The 25,077-nt window shown below is 43.3% G+C and overlaps 2 protein-coding genes across 3 annotated transcripts in view; one reads left to right on the top strand and one right to left on the bottom strand.

Annotated features, from left to right (window-relative positions):
* Positions 1 to 998: 998 nt before the first annotated feature.
* kcns2 (potassium voltage-gated channel modifier subfamily S member 2) lies at positions 999 to 4,069 on the top strand. The gene has a single exon (XM_078541103.1). It carries the CDS (start codon positions 1,018 to 1,020, stop codon positions 2,464 to 2,466), a length of 1,449 nt encoding a protein of 482 aa, XP_078397229.1. The 5' UTR covers positions 999 to 1,017; the 3' UTR covers positions 2,467 to 4,069.
* Positions 4,070 to 17,895: 13,826 nt separating this feature from the next.
* stk3 (serine/threonine kinase 3 (STE20 homolog, yeast)) overlaps positions 17,896 to 25,077 on the bottom strand; it is a 417,867-nt gene continuing 410,685 nt past the window's right edge. For both annotated transcript variants that reach the window (XM_078541121.1, XM_078541122.1), the window contains one exon: positions 17,896 to 23,112. In XM_078541121.1, the coding sequence (XP_078397247.1) occupies positions 22,954 to 23,112 (159 nt within the window). In that variant the 3' untranslated portion in view covers positions 17,896 to 22,953. The remainder of the gene's footprint in view (positions 23,113 to 25,077) is intronic.

Raw genomic sequence — 25,077 nt, 5'->3', positions numbered from 1 at the left:
AGGCTGCACTGTCCCCCTCCCACCCCCAGGCTGCACTGTCTCCCTCCCACCCCCAGGCTGCGCTGTCCCGCTCCCCCTCCCACCCCCAGGCTGCACTGTCCCTCTCCCACCCCCAGGCTGCACTGTCCCTCCTCCCACCCCCAGGCTGCGCTGTCCCTCCTCCCACCCCCAGGCTGCACTGTACCCCTCCCACCCCCAGGCTGCACTGTCCTCCTCCCACCCCCAGGCTGCACTGTCCCCCTCCCACCCCCAGGCTGCACTGTCCCTCCTCCCACCCCCAGGCTGCACTGTCTCCCTCCCACCCCCAGGCTGCGCTGTCCCCCTCCCACCCCCAGGCTGCGCTGTCCCCCTCCCACCCCCAGGCTGCGCTGTCCCTCCTCCCACCCCCAGGCTGCACTGTCTCCCTCCCACCCCCAGGCTGCACTGTCTCCCTCCCACCCCCAGGCTGCACTGTCTCCCTCCCACCCCCAGGCTGCGCTGTCCCGCTCCCCCTCCCACCCCCAGGCTGCACTGTCCCTCCTCCCACCCCCAGGCTGCGCTGTCCCGCTCCCACCCCCAGGCTGCGCTGTCCCGCTCCCACCCCCAGGCTGCACTGTCCCCCTCCCACCCCCAGGCTGCACTGTCCCCCTCCCACCCCCAGGCTGCACTGTCCCCCTCCCACCCCCAGGCTGCACTGTCCCCCTCCCACCCCCAGGCTGCGCTGTCCCCCTCCCACCCCCAGGCTGCACTGTCTCCCTCCCACCCCCAGGCTGCACTGTCCCCCTCCCACCCCCAGGCTGCGCTGTCCCCCTCCCACCCCCAGGCTGCACTGTCTCCCTCCCACCCCCAGGCTGCGCTGTCCCCCTCCCACCCCCAGGCTGCACTGTCCCCCTCCCACCCCCAGGCTGCACTGTCCTCCTCCCACCCCCAGGCTGCGCTGTTCTCTCCCCCCCCAGTTCTGCTAACTCTTGTTAAGTTGGCCTATATTCTCCCTCAGTTGCAGGGAGCTGCCCCCCTTCGCTTGCCCGACCTCCCGGTATGACGGGCCCGGCGCAGGAGGTCCCATCCGGCGAGCAGGGGGAGGAGGTGATGGGCGACGGTGAGATCAGCGTCAACGTCGGGGGTCTGAAGAGGAGGCTGAGGTACCGGACCCTGTTGCGGTTCCCCGAAACCCGCCTGGCCAGGCTGCTGAGGTGCCGCTCCCCGGAATCCATCCTCCAGCTGTGCGATGACTACGACGACGGCGAGAAGGAGTTTTACTTTGACAGGAACCCTGCCCTCTTCCCGCACATCCTCAACTTCTACCGGACCGGCAGGCTGCAGGCGGCGGGCAGGCTGTGCATCTTCTCCTTCAGCCAGGAGATCGAGTACTGGGGCATCAGCCAGCTCTTCATCGAGCCGGTCGGCTCCGGGGCCCCTTACCTGGCCACGGGGGCGGGAGGCGATCAGGACGAGTGTGAGGACGCGGCCAGTGACCAGGGCAGCACCACCTCCTCCTTTGACGAGGTCCTCACCTTCTACAAGGACGCTTCAAAGTACGACAGCCAGGTCCTGGGGAACTGCCGGAGACGCCTTTGGTTGATGTCGGAAAACCCTGGATACAACGTTGCGAGCAGGTGTTACAGTGCCCTGTCTATAATGATGGTTCTGGGCTCCATTGCCACCATGTGTTTGAACAGCATGGCCGAATTCCAGCTCGTGGACAGTCAGGGTAACAGCAGAGACGACCCCCGCTTCGAGTTTGCTGAACACTTTTGCATTGCCTGGTTTACCTTCGAGCTCCTGGCCAGGTTGCTGGTGTCCCCTAGTTTGCGGCACTTCTTCCGACGTCCCTTGAACTTCATCGACCTGATGTCCTTTTTACCTTTTTACCTGACCCTGCTGGTGAACCTGGCCATCGACAGCAGCCCTGCCTTGGTCAACCTCAGCCGGGTGGTGCAGGTCCTCAGGCTGATGAGGATTTTCCGCGTCCTCAAACTGGCTCGCCACTCGACAGGCTTGAGGTCACTGGGAGCCACCTTAAAGCACAGCTACAGGGAAGTGGGACTGCTCTTACTCTACCTCTCAGTCGGGGTCTCTGTCTTCTCTGTCGTGGCCTACACCATCGAGAAAGAAGAAAATTCTGGCCTGGCCACTATTCCCTCTTGCTGGTGGTGGGCCACTGTCAGCATGACCACGGTGGGCTATGGGGACGTGGTCCCCGTTAGCATTGGAGGTAAATTAACAGCCTCCGCCTGTATCCTAGCTGGGATCCTGGTGGTCGTGCTTCCCATCACCCTCATCTTCAACAAGTTCTCGCACTTCTACAGGCGTCAGAAGAACCTAGAGAACGCCATGAGGAGCTGTGAGTTTGATGAGCATCTGGCTGAGTTGCCTTTGCTTAATCTCCGTGACTACTACGCAGGCAGAATGAAGTCCCTGATGGCCAGCCTGAATAACATGAGCAGAGGCACACCCAGCGAACACAGCATGAACTCAGTGCATTGAACGCAGCCTGAACTGTCCATTAGAATGTGAACGGACGCAACACTCCCGAAGATAACAATACACAACACAACTAGCAACCACAAGTCAGACTCTACATTTAATAGTATTCTCAGCCCAAACTATTTCGAACACTGCTTATGTAGGCAGTATATACAGTTGACGTAGACAGTAACAAAAACTTGCATTTATGTGGCGCCTTTAATGCAGTGAATTGTCTCGAGACGCTTGACAGCAGCGTTCTCAGACAAAACTTGACACTGAGCCACATAAGGAGACAACTCATGCAGATGACCAAAAACTTGGTCAAAGAGGTAGGTTTTGAGGATCGTCTTAATGGAGTAAAGTGAGGCAGGGAGGTGGAGGGGCAGGAGGCACAGCCACCTGTTGGGGAATAACTAAAATAGGGGATGCATAAGAGGCCTGAATTGGGGGAAAACAGAAATCTTGGAGAGCCGGTGATTACAGGGATAGGGAGCGATGAGGCCATGGAGGAACTTGAACTGAAGAATGAGGACTTTAAATATGAAGCTTTGCTGGGACCAGCAGCCAAAATTTCAACCTTATTTTGTTCTTACGTTGGTGCTAACCCATATTGAAACCACTAATTAGAATTACAAGTCTGTTTACTTTTGAAATCCTATTTCCATTATAATGTATTGCGATGCATTAAGTTATAGGTGATCCGACCACTTAATGCTCTGAAGATCACTCCCCAGACATTAACGGAGTACTAATGAAAATGTAATTTTATAGTAAGTCTGATGTAACTCATGTACACTAAAATGCTCTTGGCCACCAGGCAGAACTGTCCAGATTACTGAATATGTCCAAATAATAGCCCCCTGATCTTCTTTGAAAGAGTGGCATGGCATCTTTTATGCCCACTTGAGAAAGCTGACAGGACCTCAGTTTAATGTCCCATCCAAAAGACAGCAGTATTAAGCCAGAGCATCAGCCAAGGTTGTTGCGCTCAAATCTCTGGAGTGGGACTTGAACCCACAATCTCTGATGCATAGGGCCGAATGGCCTTCTTCAATGCTGTAACCATTCTATGATCCTATGATTCTAAAGGCAAAAGTGCTGCTACCCACTGGGCTATAGCTGGTACTCGGGAAAGGGAATATCACTCCCCACTGTAAGCTAATCACTCCCATTCTAGATTGTATAGCAGACTCAATGTGTGCTGCTGTAAGTGCCCTGTAAAAATGTCTTGACTGCAGAAATGCATAAAGGACTGTGCTTTAATATATAGAGAGAATAACCTCTACTCATCTACCATGAGAAAGTCAAAATCAGTCTCACTCTGTCAAACAGAGTTTAGTATTACCCACTAACGACTATAAATTCTGAACCAATATCTGTTGCTGTTTTTGTTGTGCAGTTTGATATATTAGTGACTGTGGAAAATTGTGCATGTCAAACTCTGACCTTTAAATTGCATGAACTGCCTGGAAGGTGTGTTACTGCGAGTACCATAGATCCTTGCTGCTAATATCATATCCAAACTATAGACTATGAATCTTTTGAAACAGCTGACTATAACTTTTCACCACACATTACAGACAAATCTGGTCTTCCACAGGAATTTGAATAAAGAATGCAACGACCAAAATCTAAATGCGTGGTTTCATTCTACCCCATTTTACGGGGTCATTAGTTTGTCTCTGTCTGTCGCATGCTTTTCCTCTTTTGAAGTTAATTCTTGAACTAAAAATCAAATTTATTTCGTTGGGGAAAGGAAGACTGACTTCCCTCAATGGCTGCGTTAAAAAATATACCTGGTGTTGTTCGCAAGCTATGCAGACTAGAAGGTCATATAGTCCATGTACGCAGTTAGCTGAACCCAAAAGGCTGTTAATAGTGGGCACCCACATCCAGAAAATGGAAAAACAATTCAAAGGAGAGATTATACATATCAGGAAAGATTGCAGAGGTTGGGATTCTTTTCTCTTGAAAAGAGAAAACTGAGGGGTGACCTAACAGAGGTATTTAAGGTTATGAAAAGTTTGGATGTAGAGGAGATGTTTCTATTTGCGGGCAACACCAGCATTAGGGGCCATAACTATATGATTGTCACTAATAAACCCAACGGGGTATTCGGGAGAAACATCTTTACTAAGAGAGTGGTGAGAATGTGGAACTACCACTGGAGGTGAATAGCATAGTTGTATGAGGAAATTGGATAGACACCAAGGAAGGGAGGGAGGAAGCAATGACAGATATAGTGATGGGGTAAGGCAGAGAGGGGTGGAAAGAGGTTCATGTGGAGCATAAACGCCAGCCTGGGCTAGCTGGGTCAAATGGCCTGATTCTGTACTGTAAGTACTTTGTAAGAGTATGTACATTTCGAAGGAGAAGCGCACCTGCTTCTGACTTAATCAATAATGGGAAATGCACACAGAGATAAATGTTAGAACTGAGCTGGAATGTGATTCCCCCACAGTTCAATAGATCCCCAATACTCAACTGCCTTGGAATTTACATAAAGAAACCTCGCAAATCACAGGCCAGCATGTGGTTATAAGGGCAATTAGACCGAAACGGACAAGCCCTGGCTTTGTGGCACTGTAAATATTCTGTGGTGAGTTTACTTTATCTCTACCATTCAATGGATGTGAGCCATTTGTTCCTTCATGGGATGTGAGCATCAGCAGCAAGGCCAGTATGTGTTGCCCATCCTAATTGCCTTTGAACTGAGTGGCTTGCTGGGCCTTTTCAAAGGGCAGTTAAGACCCATGGGTCTGGAGTCACACATAGGTCAGATATGGGCAGCAGATTTCCTTCCCTAAAGAGACATTAGTGAACCAGATGGATTTTCACCATTACTGAGGCTAGTTTTTCAATTCCAGATTTTTAATAATCGAATTTGAATTCCACCAACTGCCTTGGTGGGATTTGAACCCATGTCGCCAGAGCATTAGCCTAGGGCTACTAGGTTCGTAGTCTGGTGACGTTACCATTATGCCACCGTCTTCCCCTCTACGTAAAGCCAACGTGGAATGGCCCATCTCCCACTGCAAAGTTTCAATTTCTGCGTTTCAGCACACATCTGAACCTCGCCTTCAGTTGATGCGGTACTTGCACTTAAACAACAGTGTGAGCCATTAGCCTTGGCATTATTTTGACAGAAATGCTCGGGTTGATATATATGTCAGTATTTGTATTCCATCATTTGTCATTCAAAAGAGCTGGAACTGTTTTGGGTGACATCAAATGGTAAAAAAAAAAAATCACGTCAATTATCCGTGTGTGTACTCGTCCCCTTTTCAGTCGGCGGAGTTTAAATGGTACACACTCGGGATAAGATGTGACAGGCAACATAAAAAATCACAAGAATGCCTGGGAGCATAATAAACCGATTATCCATTTTAATAAGATGCAGCCCCGGGGAGAACTTTACAATCATTTCTGAAACTTGGGACACGCTCCATGAATTAGAGAGCACGTTCCTTTTTCAAAAGTCGCTTTTATTCAGACATGCTACACACACGGTACATTCACAATGATCTAATTAGGTCACAGCAGCGGATAATATAATTTTGTGTAATATTTATTAGCAGCATTAATATACATGAGAAGCATGTTTTGCATATTCATGAAAAGCAAATATTAATATCTGCTTTTCCTGCTGCTGCCTTTCAAAAAATTAATCAGAGTCAAATGGTACCTATAATTTACAGGGCAGAAACAGGCCATTTTATCCTCCCAACTGGCCTGTACTGCTGTTTACGTTCCACATGAGCTTCCTTCCACCTAACTCAGCCAACATAACCTTCACTTTCTTTCCTCTTCGTGTACTTAGGGTCATAGAGTCATAGATTTATACAGCACAGGAACAGGCCCTTCGGCCCTTCATGTCTGTGCCGGCCATCAAGCACCTATCTATTCTAATCCCATTTTCCAGCACTTGGCCCGTATCCCTGTACGCTATGGCGTTTCAAGTGCTCATCTAATACTTTTTAAATGTTGTGAGGGTTCCTGCCTCTACCACCCCCTCAGGCAGTGCATTCCAGATTCCAACCACCCTCTGGGTGAAAAAAAAATCTCCTCAAATCCCCTCTAAACATCCTGCCCTTTACCTTAAATCTATGCCTCCTGGTTATTAATGCCTCTGCGAAGGGGAAAGATTTCTTCCTATCTACTCTATCTATGCCCCTCATAATTTTGTACACCTCAGTCAGGTCCCACCTCAGCCTTCTCTTCTCTGAGGAAAACAACCCTAGCCTATCCAGTCTCTCTTCATAGCTGAACTTGTCTGGCTCACTCTTCTACATCATTTGTTTTTACTGCTTCCCATGGCAGCAACTTCCACATTCTCACCACTCTCTGAGTAAAGAAGTTTCTCCTGAATTCCCTGTTGGATTAATTAGTGACATTTACGGCTCCTAGGTTTTAGACTCCTTCATAAATGGAAACATCAAAGACGTATGTAGATCAGGCTCACTCTCGCTGATCATCCAGGAACTAGCACGCTCAAAGGGAATTGACTCCCACAGAGGATAAATCCTTCTGACTTTGAATAATTTCTGGGTCTTCCATGAGACTGTGGGCTGAAGTGAGACGGAGAGATTTTGAGGGTAAACTGGCAGGAGATCTGAAACAACCACTGGCTAATAGATTACTGTGATTCCTAGTTCTATTTTTGTCGATCTGAATGACATTTTTGGTTCTTCTTCTGCGAATGTGCTGAACTTAACTCGACCAATGTTTTCGTATCGTGGATTCATAGAATGGTTACAGCACCGGAGGAGGCCATTCTGTCTGTCAAATCTCTGCAAGAGCAACTCCACGAGACCCGCTCCCCCATCCTTTCCCTGTACCCCCATAACGTTTTTTTCTCTTCAGGTGCCTATCCAATTCTGTTTTCAAAGCCACAGTTGAATCTGCCTCTGCTACCCTCTCAGACTGTACATTTCAGATCCAGGCCACTTGTGTAGAAAGGTTTGTCCTTATGTCACCTTTGGTTCTTTTGCCAATCACCTTAAATCTGTATCCTCTGAGTTGTAACTCATTTGCCAACGGGAAGAGTTTCTGACTATTTACTCTCCAGACACCTCGTGATTTTTGAATACCTCTATCAAATCTCCCTTTAAACTATTCTTCCCTAAGGAGAACAACCCAGCTTCTTCAAACTATCCGCATACAATTGTTTCTGCACCCTCTCTACTTCACTACTACCTCTTCTTTCAGCTTCTCCCATTTTACTTGGGGTTGCCACAATGCTGGTTGATTAACCTTTTCCATCTCTTCCTGTCAGTCACCAGTTCATCTTCCAATCCCACCGTGTTTAAGTTTCTCACCACCACATCTTCCTGACAGTCCCATTTCCATTACTGGCCTCACCCCATTTCCTCTCTCTCTCTCCACAACAGATAACCATACTGTCACAATCTTCACTGACCCCCTAATGTGCTGGTTCCTGATTTTGCCCTTTATCTCTACTCCACAAACCTATCTCAGCGTTCACATCTCATTAATATCCAGTCGCTGTTCCTCTCTTCTTGATGCTGCCCAAGTTTCTGCGCTATGTAACAGGGCCAGTGTCACCCTCTCTTGTAGATTCTTTCAGTTTCAGCGAAACTTTTCAATCACATAACATTCCAATGCATTTCTTCCAATCATTCCAATCAGAGCTTATTTTCCATTTCCAAAGTGCAGTGCCAGAGTTAGAACCAATACTCCAGTGGAGGCTGAACCAGTGTTTTATAAAGGTTCATCATAACTTCCTCGCTGTTATCCTCGCTGCTTCAATTTGTAAAGCCAAGGATCCTGTATGCCTTTTTAACCAATTTGTCAAGCTCCCCTGCCATCTTCAACTATTTGTGCGCATATTCCTGCAGGTTTCTCCTGTCACTCGGCCAACGTCATATCCAAGCCGCCACTGTCCCTTTACTCGATGGGCTTCAACTTTGCTGATGTATACGACACGTTATCAGACACATCTTTGAATCCATGTCCATTTGATCAACTGCATTACCCATCATCTTCCCTCTCTGTTACCTTGTCAAAAAAACTGAATCAAGTTTTTTTTTAATTCATTCATGGGATGTGGGCTTTGCTGGCTGGGCCAGCATTTATTGCCCATCCTTGGTTGCCCTTGAGAAGGTGGTGGTGAGCTGCCTTCTTGAACTGCTGCAGTCCACGTGATGTAGGTACACCCACAGTGCTGGTAGGGAGGGAGTTCCAGGGTTTTGACCCAGTGACAGTGAAGGAACGGCGATATATTTTCAAGTCAGGATTGTGAGTGACTTCAAGGGGGGCTTCCAGGTGGTGGTTTTCCCATCTATCTGCTGCCCTTGTCCTTCTAGATGATAGTGGTCATGGGTTTGGAAGGTGCTGTCGAAGGAACCTTGATGAATTCCTGCAGTGCATCTTGTAGATGGTACAGACTGCTGCTACTGTGTGTCAGTGGTGGGGGGAGTGAATGTTTATCGATTTGGTGCCAATCAAGCAGGGCTGCTTTGTCCTGGATGGTGTCAAGCTTCTTGAGTGTTGTGGGAGCTGCACTCATCCAGGCAAGTGGAGAGTATTCCATCACACTCCTGACTTGTGCCTTGCAGATGGTGGACAGGCTTTGGGGAATCAGGAGGTGAATTACTCTTCGCAGGATTCCTAGCTTCTGACCTGCTCTTGTAGCCACAGTATTTATATGGCTAGTCCAGTTCAGTTTCTGATTAGCTAAACATGATTTGCTTTTAATAGATCTGTGCTGCCTTTCCCTACTTAATTCACCCTCTTCTGAGTGACTGTTAATTTTGTCCCAGATTATTGTTTCTAAAAGCTTTTCTGACAACTGAAGTTAAACTGACTGGCATGTAGTTGCTGGGTTTACCCTTATACCCTTTTTTGACTAAGGGTGTAACGTTTTAAATTCTCTAGTCCTCTGGCACTATTGCCGTATCTAAGAAAGATTGGAAGATTATAGCCAGTGCCTGCACAATTTCCCTCACCTTACTTCCCTCACTATCCTTGGATGCATCCCATCTGTTCCGGGGGACCTATCGAGTTTAAACTGTAGCTAAAACAAATTTCATACAAAATGTTATTTGTCCTATAGTTATTGACAACAACTAAGATTTATAAAGCCCTTAAAAAATATCTCAAGGCCAAAATTAAAATATGATGGCTTCAATTCATAAATGAATGCAACCAATGCCTCAACTTACTGCATCCAGAAAATGCGCAATTATTTCTAAAAGAGATAGTAGCTGCAATTTTGCTTTCCTTACCTCCCATTTGCATTCAGAAATGGGACAGTGGCAGATTTTTAAAAATCAGTTGACTTTTTCTCTCAACCACCCCCACCCCCAGGTTAATACTGAATTTACATTTCACCTGGCTTCCAGGTGGGAGGTGTGAGGGCAATAATTCTTAATGGCGAGACCTCCCACCTGGAACAGGCAGGAACTTTATGAATATATTGAAATCGAGGTCAAGTGATGTCATTTTGATACTAGCACTATTATTGAATTTGACTGGCTACTATCATCTCCTGCTCCTGCCAGATAGGGTAGTGGAAGGTTTAAAAGTTCCCTCAGCTGCTCTCCAGTAAAGCTATGGAGAGTTTTCAAGGGTATCTTCCTTTCAGTAGGTTATGTTTTTTTTAATCTTGTTATTCTAGTCAGCATTGTGGGCTCTGAACTGTAAAGGGTCCTCTGGCATTGCATTTGCCTTTTCATGTTTGTACTTCTGGGAATCTCTTTAGGGACTTTCATTAAGAGAATTGCAAATAGAAAGAGGTGTGCTTGGAGGGAACCTTACCCTCCCAACCATGCTTATAAACCCACAACAACAAGCCTACAGTCCTCAAAGGAATATTGCTTTAGGAAACTTCGATTCTCCAAGGAGGCAGTGACAGTTGTGTCACATCCTTCCAGAACACCTGCAACCCGATGGCACAGCATCACATGATGAGATCAAGGTCACCAATACCTTGAATGTCTTTGCATTGGTTTCATTCCAGGCTGCCAGAGGGAAAAACAGCAACATCAGTAAATCTGCAGTTCATGGCTCTGTTGTAAAAATGACCAATGCAACATATTCCCCATCATCACCCAGATCTAGGGTGTAATTGCTTTACAGGTTCTTTCACAACAATGCTGCAACCTCCATGTTTATTTTCTTCATGGGATGTGGGCGTCACTGGCAAGGCCAGCATTTGCTGCCCATCCCTAATTGCCCATGAATTGAGTGGCTTGCTGGGCCCGTGCAGAGAGCACTTAAGAATCAACCACATTGCTGTGAAGTCACATGTCAGATTTCCTTCCCCAAAGGGGCATTAGTGAACCAGATGGGTTTTTATAACAATCTCAATTCCAGACTTTATTAATTTGAATTTAAATTGCACCAGCTGCCGTGGTGGAGGTTTGAACCTATGTCCCCAGAGCAATGGCCTGGGCCACTGGATTACTAGGCCAGTGACATTACCACTCTGTTACTGTCCTGTCTCCCCAATGCATTACAAAAGGCTTCGCTTTATAAAGATCAAAATGTTGTGTGATGACCAACAGTGCATCATTCAGGTCTATTTCCTGGCAAGAGACTAAAGTAAATTGACCACAGACTCTCAAAATATTTCAATAGCTGTTTTCTAGAGTAAACACTGTGAATTTCTCTTACCCTTACCCTTTAGCAAAAATAGTAGCCTATTTTGCAGGAAAAACTCAGCATCTGTGGAGAGGAAAACAGAGTCAACATTTTGAGTCCGTATGACTCTTCTTCAGGGCTCTCGAAACATTAACTCTCTTTTTCTCTCTCCACAGATACTGTTGGACCTGCTGAGTTTTTCCAACGTTTTCTGTTTTTGTTTCAGATTTCCAGAATCTGCAGTATTTTGCTTTTATCCTAGTGTTTAATTCACTGCCATTTCCCTTCCAGGAACGCCTACCTTGAAGAAGTACTGCTCTTCTCTCCGACAGCTCTGAAGAAGAGTCATACGGACTCGAAACGCTAATTCTGTTTTTCTCTCTCCACAGCTGCTGTTAGACCTGCTGAGTCTTTCTGGCATTTTCTGTTTTGGTTTCAGATTTCCAGCATCCACATTAATTTGCCTTTAGCCTATTTTGCAGTATTGATTTGAAGAACAGTACACATTAGACAAACCCACCACAAACCGTTTGAACAAACATTTGAGGTGGTATCAATTTTTTGGAACTGGCTCAATACATTTGTTTTAGATCAATAGTCCTAAAATGATCACATAGTGTTATAGAGCAGAATACCACCACACATCACAATGACATTATTTCAACATTACATAAAATAAATAATGTCACAAATCCAATGAAGTAAAATCACGGACAGAAGTGTAAAATGTTGAGAACAGTCAGAATGAAGATTAAGAAAAAAAATAAAGCAATGGAGCAAAAGGGAAATAAAAGCAGAAATATAACAGCTGGATGTTTAAGACCCAAATTATAAAATAAATTCAGAGAAGTAAAAGGAAAAGTAACCTCTTACTTTTCAACCATTTTTTAAAAAAAATCAAATAAGCACTTTTTTTGACCAACATTTGATAAGAACATAAGAAATATAAGCAGGAATGGGCCATTCGGCCCCTCGAGCCTGCTCTGCCATTCAATAAGATCATGGCCGATCTGATTGTGGCCTTAACTCCACTTTCCTGTTTGCCCCCCATAACCCTTGACTCCCTCGTAGATCAAAAATCTGTCTAACTCAGCTTTGAATATATGCCGCTCTTTGGGGCAGTGCATTTCAAGGTTAATGACCCTCTGAGACAAGAAATTTTTCTTCATCTTCATCTTAAATGGAAAACTCCTTACTTTGAAATGGTGTCTCCTAGTTCTAGATTCCCCTCATGAGAAGCAACACCCTCTCTGCATCTACCCTGTCAAGCCCCTACAAAATCTTACATGTTTCAATAAGATCACCTCTCGTTCTTCTACACCCCAGTGTGTATCAGCTCAACTTGCTCAACCTTCTGCATTCCATCTAATATCTCTTGCTTTGGCTTTCTGACCATTTTTATTGCTTTAGGTGCATTGGTAAGGTTTCTTATGCAAAAGGTGCCATATAATTGCAAGTTTTATTAAATTTTTAGTAAATTAAGTATTTCAAAATCCTATAAAAAGTTACTGGTATTACAACACATTGCAACAGTGGCTACTCTTCAAAAGTTCTTCAAAAAGCGTTATAAAAATGCAGGTTCTTCATTTATTGACTATGTTACACAACTGGTAGATAAGGAAAGGTATTGGCTATTAAATACTGTAATAAAATTATTAGAATGACTGAGAATAATGGATACTTGGAAGAGTGCTGTTGGAACCTACCTCTGCACGAAGACAGCGAGAGGGGAAATCTGCTTTTAGCTGAGTTTCAGAACTCAGCAGCTGGCCACAGAGAGTTTGGTTTGCTTCAACAATCATTCACCGACCTCCATACCGCAACAATACAAACATTATGAATTATATAGGCAGGAGTATTGTTATAATTTATTTTTAGAATGCGTTGAATGTGAACAGATTGCACTCGATACTCATAAATTGAAGGAAAAGCTTAATGATAGTATAGTGATAGTCGTCTGGTAGTACAGAGCTTGAGTATTGCTGAAAAAAGAGACGCGTCGAAGCTTTTTGTCTTGCACTCATTGCAAGAATACCAATATAAAGGAAAAACAACAATTTATACCATATGAGAAGAAAGTGCTGACTATTACTGAAAAAAGACATCTTGTCAAAGCACTCATCAGGACAATTACAAGAATACCAGTGCCAGGGGAAGCAACAACTTTATACTGTACGAGAGGAGAATGCTGAATGGTTGGCAAGTGGACTCTGTTTGGTAGAGGCATTGCCATGGAGAATGCACCAGTTAATGGTGACTGACAGTTAACTGCCAAGCATTGTTTGAAATTTAAACCAGGCAGCTTGACCCTGATTGGTCAAGGTATTGTCCTGAGGAATGAGTCAGTGAATGGCTGTCAATTATTTTATTTAGCTGAAACAGGTGCAATATATGTACATGTCCTTTCTGTCTGCAAAGAACAGGGCCTGTGTATTGATATATGTAGTTTCTAGTATACACAAATGTGCCACACTGCGAGCCCAACTGACAATCTTAAATTGGTTGTCAGCGTAATTTTTAGCAAACTGAGGATTATTTAGCAAATGTTATCCAATCACAGAATCATATCTAATGTTGGACATTGTGTTTTGAGTTTTACAAGCATGGGCTGATTGGGTACGGCCTGTACCTTGCCCATTGCGAACAGCAGCTGGGACATGCTGTTTGATATGATCCGCCAGTCTTTGGGATGTACGGCCTAGATACCTAGCACCACACTAGCAGTGAAATTCATATACCACATTATTCATTTGTGTGATAGGCAGAACGTCTTTTTGGCTTGATGGCAGCATCCTGTTAGTGGCAAATACCACTCATGTTGCTACTGCATAGTACTGAAACACTTGGCTTCACCTGTTGCTCAAATTTTTGAGATATCCTGCCCTTCCAGGGTAATCTGAGGTCGACTGAGCAGAGCCAAAAGTGATGGCCATAGGCCCATTCATCAGTTTGCATGATTTACAGTGTAAAACAATCTGATCAGGGTAGCCATTATCCCACAGGATGTTTTTGAATTGCCCTATTTCAGCATGATGATGAGCAAATGGCTTGGGCCATACTTATAAGACCAATCTTATGGTGTGTGGAACTGTAAGAATCCCAACGCCTATATTGACCAGTGAAGGTAGGCTTCCGGTAGACCGCGGTAGGGAACCCCCTGGCAGATTTCTCAACTAGTAGGTCAAGGAAGGGAAGTTCATTTGACTGCTCCATTTCAATTACTGTTGTGCAGAACTGGTAATAATTTCCATTTCAAAGATGAATTTGCGAGCAGGGTGGAGCCCATTAAAGCATCCAAAGAAGTTATTACATGCAGCTGTGGAATTTAAAATAGCAACGTATCATCCACACATCGGAAATATGCGAGGGGTAGGAGGTTGGGTGTCATTCCATCAAATATACGTTTCTCATGGAACGCAACAAAGATGTTTGCAAGAGCTGGGCCTAGAGGGGATCCCATGGCAACATCATCTATTTGGGTATACATGGTATCATTGAAACTGTGGGTCTGGATCACCACGATATAGTGTTGCAGCGCAAATATCTATGGCTTCCTTAAATGGAACATTGGTGAATAGGCTAGCAATGTCAAATGAGCACATGGACACAACATTGCTATCAATATGCAAGTCCTGTATGGCCTTCGCAAATGAGAAGGAGTCCTTCACTGTTTATGCGGGAAAACTTGCTCAGAACTGGTTGTAACAATTCGCCTAACCTGATCTTGCATAAGACCAGTTCTGCACAACATTAATTGGCAAATGGTTGGGCGAACAGCCAAAACGGGGTCTGTTTGAGCTCATCACGAAGTTCAATTGGCCCTGCTGAGTTTGGATTTCTGTCCTTTGTAAATCAGACCCCATCTCCTTCTCCCTATCAGCAAAAATTGAATCTGTCAGAAATGGGGGTGCGACTTTTGCATCCGGGTCCAACCCACCATTTTTAAGGTCCATGGAGTCTTTTTGACTGCAGAAATCCATCATTAGTCGACAGTAACAATTCCAAAGTATGCTTCTTTGAATGTACATTCCAAGGATGTATGGGTGAGTCACTGTGCTAGATTGTATCAGGATTGCTTGGTTAAAAGTGTGATGCTAAATCTCTTATTTTGTGGCTATTTTAAATGCTACAAAAGAACTGTTTAAAAAAAGTCATCTGGAATAACACACAGCTTGCTGTCCCTCGAAGTAGAAATTGACTGATTAAAACCACTCTGCAAGTGAAATGAAATAGATCACTGATGGCATATGCATCTTCGCTGCTGGAGATCATGTTTAAACTCCAACAGGGAAAGAAACCATCCTGTAAAAGTGGATGGGTAGAATCCCCGGATTAAGATGATAGAATAATCCGCAGTTTATTATTCAAGAAATTAGCCACATCGAAGTCCACAGTTAGCACATCAGCTGATGTTCTGCGAGTGGGAGACAAACCTCAGTCAGACCGGGAGCAAAGGTGACAACAACCAAGATGCCAGTTACTATGCAGACATTGGGCAAGGCTTAGATGTTGATGATTTGTATACCAGGTTGATTAATTTTAAAAAGGGACTGGAATTTAACGGTTTCTAGCTTCATTAGTACTTTTGTGACTTTTCACTGCTACGAGGTTTTGTCAGTTTAATTTGCATTATGCAGTTCCTTCATTCCCCTACCTCTTGCAAATTATACTAATTTTGACATCTCTGTGTATAAGGCATTTTTTTTTTAGAAATCTATTATACTTAAAAGTTTTTGATTATACATGCTGGTGTCCCGAAAATAAGCAGGGGAAGATTTTCCAAACATTCAATTGTTATTTAAACATGTTCAACACTCACTGTACTGTCGATAAACAGGATGCTTCATTTGATGCTGACAGCTTCGTGTTTTGGGTTATTTGTTTTCACTGGGAAATCGGGTTACATGAATTATTTTCCCTAATGGCTCACTCCAAAACCAGCCTTTCCTATTTCAGTCACAAGCCTCCAAGTGAATACACCTTGATTCTGTTGAAATATTAGCTCAGTAGATGGCATGGCAGAAATAATAGGCCACAGGGTTTCTCTGAGCTGAGCAGAGCAGAATGAAGAAAGACCTGCATTAAATGGCACCTGAATTCAGGACGTCCCAAAAGTGCTTCACAGCCACTTTTTGAAATGTAGTCACTGTTGTGATTTGTGCACGCTAAACCTCCCACCAACAGCAATGAGATAATGGGGGTATTTTAACATGGGGAGCAGGTCAGATCAGGTGCAGGTGGGAGGGTTAAATAGTCAAAAGGCGCTGAGAAGCTTGTTCCAACCTGCTGACTTCCGGCTGTCGCTCAGGTGGGATATGCTCGCCCCACTCCCAGGAGGTAGGTGGCATTTTAAACATGTTCATGAGGTTGGAAGCCTTGGATTTAACCTGCTTTGCATAAGACACACACAGCCCACACCCACCCCTCCGCTACCTCACAAAATCACAGAATTTTAACAGCACAGAAGATGATTCAGCCCATCGTGTCTGCACTGGCTCTCACAGGCCATTGTCATATCAGCTTACAGCAGTTAATAAGATATCACTGAACTTGACAGAAACAAGCCAGTCTACAAGAATCTGAGAGAGAGAGAGTCAGGCAGTCTCTATTGTTCACCATGCAGAATGCAGGTGGGAGTTCATGCTCAGATTGAAGAGACCAAGTTCATTAAGATTTAAACAGGGCTGGAGGATTCGCTTGGCTTTGGCTAGAGGGAGGAATCCCCAGGGTAACCCTCACCATGAAAGTTAGTTCAGAGATTAGGTGGTGTCCAGCTGGAAAAGGAAAAAAAGGAAGCAAGCCATCGGGAGCTGAGAATAGCTTTGGACTGGTTCATGGAGAATGAAGTGTCCACCTAAGGGTAAGGTATAACTGTGGCAGGGTATTTCTGTTCATTTTAAACATTAAATTCTGTAGTCTAGAGTGTAAGGTTTTGGGTTCGGGAGCCGCAGACACTTAAGATAGGCAGTTAAGCACTTGTAAATAATTTTAAGGTAGTTTGTTAAGAAGTAACAGTTTAGATAAAATGCATTAACTAAATAGACAAGAAAAGTATACAAGCCATGACAGTTGAAAGCAGTTTACTGATCCCAGAAGACAAATGGACAGTTGGCACAGCGTGTGTTCATCTCAGTAGCTTGTGTTAGCAGCATTCTTCTCCCTAGTCGAAGCGTTAGGGAAATCTACTCCCGACTTCCTTGCTCTTTCCTATTCCATCTCCCATCTGAAAAAAGCAGCTGCCAGAAGACTGGGCCTGTGGACTGCCTCCTGATGAGCACTCATTTATACGCTTATTTATGGGGGCTGGTAGCTTACCCAATGTCAATCACCTGTTCAAACTCTTCTGACCAATTGATACAGGACAGGTACCCAAGATGTCAAAGTGGTCACCTCCCCCCACCCGTTTATCACCCTTGCTTGAGGTCACTGGGGTAAGCAGGGCATCAGCAAGCTTTCTGCTATCGATTCAGGAATGTTTATAGAGTCTAGAGACCTCAATGCAGGGAGCACAATCTTTGTGACCTTTATCTCTACCTTGTCTTGTAGCTCCTTAGAATTGTTTCTGTTTTTTTCAGAGAGAAATAAAGCAGTGACAGCGAGTTCCATGAGAGTTCTATACAATTCTAAAAATCACCATTTGTTACAAGGGTTTAAGTTGCCCACAAAAATAGTGTTTAGGCAATGTTGTTTTTAGTTTGTTTGTAACAGTAAAAGTTTTAAAACTTGAAATCTTGTCATGTGATCCTTTCAGTCAAGTCACTGGAAATTCAAATATCTTTTTCAAAGTTATCGGTCTGTGGGGATCTTAACAAAATATAAAAAAATCAATCAAAAACACCTGACTGCTGTTGATATTGATTTGCTTTATTATGACGCATTGGAAATTACACATCATAAAATAATTTAGTGTCCCATATTAAGGAAATGAACATATGAAATTCAAAATATTGCATATAACTTCTGACTGAAAAATAAGACAAGCCATACCCAACAATTTTTTTTTAAATAATCCAACATTTAGATTCAAAGAAAGATTGACAACACCATTGGTAAATACATTTATAATTCAAGTCAGTAGCAGTGCCTTATAACTGATGACAATGGGTTATGATTGTTTATTCATGAGTGAGTTATGCACAGTTAGCAGAATAAGTGAAATGCACCATCAACATGAGGAATTAACATGATAAATCTGCAGATGATTGGACTAGCGATACTTCCCACATGGACTTGGGGAAATTCTAAACATCTGCATTCATTTGAACTGCCGACAGACACAAGTGTTTGGACTGGAGGTTGATGCCACTTTTCTTTGGACCGTCAGTTGTTTTCAGCCTGATCAGATCAGACAGAATTTCATAAGAGAGCAGAAGGTAAGCGTGTGGACAGGAGTTACGCTGGCTGCTGACAGAACAGTACACAATCATAATTACATAGAATCTTAGCATAGAAATACAGGTCATGCGGCCCAACAGGTGCATGTCAGTATTTAAGCTCCACACGAGCTTCATCACATCTTACTACATCTCACCCCATCAACATATCTGTTTAATCCTTTCTCATGTATTCAGCTAGCATCCCCTTATAGAGAGGTCTCTGCAATGTGTTAAAGCCATCAGCAACATGCAAAGCACTTGACAATACACTATATCGATCGGTCAAAAGTTTTATGCCTTAGGGCAGAATTTTCTGTCTGTCGGGCGGGCAATGTGGGGCTGGGCAGGCACGGACCCAATCGGCACCCCCAATCGGGACTGTGCCGCCATTTTACGTGGGCAGGCCAATTAAGGCCTGCCCAGCATGACGCGCACCCGAAAGCGCTGTGCGCTTCCTGTGCGGTCGGGGGAGGGGGGGTTGCCTGAGTCAGGAGTGCGCTCTTTCACGCATGTGCACGAAAGTGCGCAGTAATCTCCAAGGCACGGAACTGCCTCAGGGAGATTAAGTTGAGTGTGAAAAGCTGAAAAAAAGATTTTTAAAAAATATTCGGACATGTGCCCTCATATGAAACTGTCACATGAGCTGGGACATGTACATTAGTTCCAATAAAAAAATTTTTCAAAATTTAAAATCAATCATAAAACATCATCCCGCCCGTGGATGAGGTTCCATGAAAAATGCAAAGGCCGCCTGGGCTCTTCGCCTGCCCGCCAACCTTAAGGTTAGACAGGCAGCTCCATTAATTATTTTAATTGACAGTTAATGGCCTTAATAGGTCTTTGACAGTTCGGCAGATGCACAGCCGACTCGGGTGAATGCCCACCGCACAGAAAGTCTGAATGACGCACCGTGACGTCGGGACACACGCTCGACGTCACCACGCGTCATTTTACGCCTCGGCGAGTGGGCCCCGCCCCCGCTCGCTGAGCCGAAGATTCAGCTCTTAAGTCTAAAGCCACAATTTCAGCCATAATTGAAAGATTCATTTTGGTATTAATTATTGAGAAAGTAGCATGTTTCATCACTTTTTTAAGAAGCTAAAACCACATTCTTAAAAATAAAGTGAAGAACACAATATTGCAATATAGTCACATGGGGCATGACTCTGGTTAACTTTAACTCTGAATAAAATAGAAATGCTCCCATTTTAAATAATTTTGGATGTGAATGATGCTCAAAGTCTTTAAAGGTAGCTCAACCTTTCAGATCTCTATGTTTAGCTATGATGATACCATTTTAGCACTACCACCTCTTATAGTTAATATTGTGATGTAGCAAAGGTGCCAGCTTATAAATGTGAAAGTGCACAGTACTTTTTCCAAATTGAACCTTCAATACAACATTTTCTTAACGTTCACATTACGTCTTTCGGGGTGGCCTGCTCTGGCGGGTACGGATTTAACTGACCAATGCGCAAATCATTCTAGCCTCAGGCTGGATCTAGTTTCACCAAACTCAGTAATTATAGTTCTTTAATGCATGTCCTTTTCAGAAATTCAGAGCAGCATCACATTTTATCAGCTCATCCCAATTTGAAACAAAATACATTAATCAACTAAGTTTCTAGATGGAAAGAGCTTTAAAAGTTTAATTTATAATCTGAATACTAATTTTCAAATAGGATTGTATATAGACTTGATTGACTTTACTGTGAAAGCAAACAAAAGCTTTCATCTTTGGCATAGTCAATTCAGTATTATCTGCCCAATTTCCAAGAATCCACTTGTCTAGTCCTTATCTATCAGAATGTTGCACACTGTTTGCATGAGTTTTAATCTTCAGCTGAAAGCCTATCTGAATACAGCATCCAATACTACATGTAGTGGCATATGAGTTAAGGATTGTAGAGGAAGAACCATGTAAAGTAATCAAAGAGAAGTCAAGAATAATCAGGCTAGTTTATAAGTGCAGTCAAATGGCCAGACCTACCTTAGCTAAAAATCTAAGTGCTCATCATCCTTGTCTTGATTTGAAGAGTCAACACATAAATGGGAAAACCTTTCAAAACTCTACACTGCAAGAGATGGTTAATTACAATACAGTACAAAAAAATGAATTATCTAACTTCTAGAGCTACTCCCAAAACTGATCTTAGTTGACAATTGACAAATCAATGTCAGCTCACTGTTGCCCAGTTCAAGCATGCATTGTCAATTTCTCCTTCAGCAAAATTAACACATCAGATTTGTACACGAACTAATATTATAAGATCAAACAGTAGCTTGGTAAAACCATTGAGTGCTACAAGGTGGTATAACAGGTGGCAGAATCTACCTACGGCATTGAATGAGCTAGCCATGCTCCCAGCTGGTGAGGCTCTGCACTCAAAGTGTTCATATTCACTGAATAAATTAACAGTAAAGCTTTAAAGGATAAATGAACAATAACTTTACATTATTTTTAAAATTGAGTAACAGCATAAATTAGCTTATTTGGACATCACCCAAACTTTCAAGTGGTACAGGGATGGGACAATGTTTAGAGGGTTCAATCAAATGTTAAGCTTATGTGTGGAAATTTTAACTGAAAGGAAACCTCATTGAACCTTGTTTACAAATGTCACACTAAATCTTTAAGGCATTGATATTTAGGAAAGTAACTTGCAAAATAGTCCACATACAGTGGGAAAAATCAGCAAAGTATAGTTGATACAGCATTATTGTCTTAAATTTCTGCAGAGCGTCTACATCATAGGAAAGTTCCTCTTGTAGGTTCACAAAGTCAATCCAGTCGGTGCATCTGCTTACAGCCTACTGCAATCATGAGGAGGTTCAACTTCATCTACACACTAAATGTGAGACTAATAAGTTAAGAAATAAACTTTTAAGAAGGCATCAAGGTATAATGAAAACAAGAAAATTGGCACCTACTGATTTCTTCAAGTACTCGTGCACCAATAAAATCAGTATTCACTTAAAAATAAATTAACTACAATCTTTACCATGCTTGTGTGCTATGGGAATCTGGTCCCTGTACACTTTCAAGATGGGCAATGAAACATTCTGTCTCATCTTGTATGAATCAGTGGCAGTGGTTAATGCAATACCAATTGCTCTGTATTAGTTTAGTGTTGAAGTGTTTGTGGCTCAAAGTCTACTTTTATCAGTAAGCCTGCCCAAATACATTACATCAGGTGTGCACATCATAAGTAAACATGAAAGAGATCTAGCAGGACCAGCAGAATTAAAATGTTCTCTTAAGGTACAGTGGACACAATTACATGCATTCATATCACAGTACTCTTGCCAGCAGTAGTCCTGGCTCTCTGTTTTAATATAAACAAAGAGATGTGAGTATGTTCAGTAATACAAAGCATTATCTTTTAAGAAATGGCTTCTCTCTGTACCATCAGAAGTAAAACACTGCTGACATTAAGCAAATAGTTGCTACCAGAGGCATGAGGTGCTACATGACAACCTGGCACATTCACACAGCCAGTTTTGACTGTTCAACCTTCCTGTACAGGTCAGGAATGTGATTTTTACACTGCAGACTTATGCAGACCTATCCCAAAAGTGGGGCACGTCCAGAGCCTGAAACTTTAAAGTCATATTGTGACCTTTGAACAACTGTTCATGTGCACTTCTGCACCCATATACTTCAGAACTGCCATTGGTGGTCTGAAATTTGAAGGCAGCTTACAAAATGGCAGTAGCTTCAGCACATTGTGGAATTACTTATAACAGAAAGCATAATATTAGAGGTATACAGGTTAATTGGCAGAAGTCCAGTTTTTAAATGTAAAGGATTATGATAGTGACAATTTGACACACACTCAACAAATCTGTGTTGCATTTAAGAATTTGATTTGAGGAGTCAGCAAATACTACCTAGTTTACAACTCAGGTTAAGTTTTAATCTTTTCAGACTTATAATGGTGTTTCTTGACATCGAGGCATGCTCAAACAGCATACATCTGGCATTTTGTGCTGGTCACAAATATTGCCATCTTTGTTGTATTTGAGGCTGTTAAAGTAATTACCTAAGTCAACGATGTGTTATGTTCTAAACTGATTTACAATTACATTATATAATTTTAAGCTGTGGAGATAAAAAAAAAACAAGTAGTGCTAAAAAAAGAAAGGACACACAGTACATTGCTATTAAAACTGTTTGCTTCAATGCTTATGGGATAAACTGCAGATCATAATTAACATGATGCTACCAGTGTTTGAGTATTTTTGGTTCATTAATTGTTCTGACAGTCAATGCTTCTTCTAAGCTGCGCAGGTGCGTGGCCACGCAACAACCCAAAAGTTCCTGCACAGGCCAAGCACAAGTCGGTCCCTTTAAGTTACTATATGTTCACAGCCAGGCAAGTGAAGAGTAAAGGCCCCGTGCACTTCATCACCCACTCACTACAGAAAGAAATTAGAGAGTGCATTGCTGACAGTTAAGATATAACACAGGCTATGTTACCCAGGACTGTTTGGGTAGGTTCTGTTGGATGTCTGACGAATTCAGCTAGAAGTTCTGCTGTCTTCGTTTCTTGGCATCCATGGCATCCAGAATCGGCTGTCGTTTAGCCTGGTATCTTTGGCGCAGATCCTCAATTTCTCGTTCCATCATTGGATCCAGTGCACTCAATCTCATCTGTAATTCTTCAAAGCTCAGGTTTTTCAACTACAAAACAAAAAACATAATGGTGGAAAACAGCATCTATAAAAGCAAAATGTGATTTACATAATGATGAAGTAATTCCTGTAGTAATAACACCCTACTTATGCGATTGGAAATAAATTGTAACTGGAAAAAGCCTGGCAATCAATTACACAATTGCTCAATATTTATTTCGATCTATTGTTTTATCTCCACCTTTTAGCCCATTTCGATCCCTTCCCCCCACCCCACCCCCACTAGGGCCATCTGCCACTAGCTTGTCCTGCTTGTTACCCTTAATGTCACGATTAGCACATTCCTTAGATAATATCACCACCGTCAACACTCCTTTGTCCTTTTGTCTATGACATCTTTGGCAATCTCCTCTTTGCCTCCACCTATCACTGGCCCTCTATCCAGCTCTACCTGTCCCACTCCCTTCAACCAGCTTATATTTCACCTCTTTTCTATATTTCTTTAGTTCTGATGAAGAGTCATACAGACTCGAAATGTTAACTGTGTTCCTTTCGCAGATGCTGTCAGACCTGCTGAGTTTTTCCAGCTAGTTTTGTTTTTGTTTCAGATTTCCAGCACCCGCAGTATTTTGCTTTTATACAATTGCTCTGTGTTTACAATGCAAATGGAAACCTGGCACCTTGGATTTAAAACAACAAGGACCTTGAATTATTATTTTTTTTACCTCTACACTGAAGCCCTGTTTTGTTCCCCATCACCTCCTCCAGCCAATCATCTTTTTGTGCTTCTTATCAAGAAGTTTGCACAGTCCAGCCATTTCCTTCTCCATTGTGCTATGCTAATTTTCAGTTAACTGTCAAGAGGCATGTTTGAACAGTCTAGGAAGGAGACCAACCAATAACATTTCATTCCCTCTCAACCTTCTACAGATAACTCTGTAGGGATGAATTTAATAACATTCCAAGGAAGTTCAAGCAATCATGATGAAACGTAATCTGAGAGAGCTGATTGGGTGATGTCAGTGCCACTTTTCAGTCAGATATTAATAGATATATGTTGAGTAGCAAAGATTCCCTCGCCCACAGATCTCTTTCTAATTCCAACATACAGGTAATAGCTGAATCCACTGTTTATCATCTCCCTCTAGGGCCACAAGGTCCAGACAGCCGAGAAAGAGCTATCCAGATAAATCCCACTTTCCAGTTTTCGGTCTACAGACCTGAAAGTTGCAGCACTTCAAGTCCATATCTGAATCACAGAATTTTAACGGCACAGAAGGCCATTCAGCCCATTGTGTCTGCTCTCCAGATGAGCATTATGACCTAGTGCCATTGCCCTGCCTTTTCCCCGTACCCCTGCGCATTGTTTTTATTCAAATAATCATCTAATGCCCTCTTGAATGCCTCGATTGAACCTGCCTCCATCACACTTCCAGGCAGGGCATTCAAGACCCAAACCACTCATTGTGTGAAAAAGTTTTTCTCACATCACACTTGCTCCTTTTGCAAATCATTTTAAATCTGTGCCCTCTCGTTCTTGGTCCTTTTATGAGCGGGAACAGCTTCTCCTTATCTACACTGTCCAGCCCCTTCATGATTTTGAACATCTCTATCAAATTTCCTCTTAGCCTTCTTCTCTTCAAGGAGAACAGTCGCACCCTCTCCAATCTATCTTCGTAACTGAAGTTTCTCATCCCTGGAACCATTCTTGTAAACCTCTTCTGCACCCTCTCCAACGTGTTTACATTCTTCCCATAATGTGGTGCCCAGAACTGTACACACTACTCCAGCTGAGGTCTAACGAGTGTCTCATATAAATTCTGCAAAACCTCCTCGCTCTTGTACTCTATGCCCTTATTAATAAAGTCTAGGATACTATATGCTTTATTAACTGCACACATTGGATGCCAAATACCAGAGTTTTCCCACTCAATCTGTCTTTGTCATTTTGTAACTTCCTGCTCCCATCTGCGCTGCCGACTAACTCTCTTAACTTTGTGGCACCTGCAAACAC

The sequence above is a fragment of the Cetorhinus maximus genome, chromosome 4, assembly GCF_964194155.1.
Source record: "Cetorhinus maximus chromosome 4, sCetMax3.hap1.1, whole genome shotgun sequence".
Lineage (NCBI taxonomy): Eukaryota > Metazoa > Chordata > Chondrichthyes > Lamniformes > Cetorhinidae > Cetorhinus > Cetorhinus maximus.
This window is presented reverse-complemented; position numbering and strand designations above follow the sequence as displayed.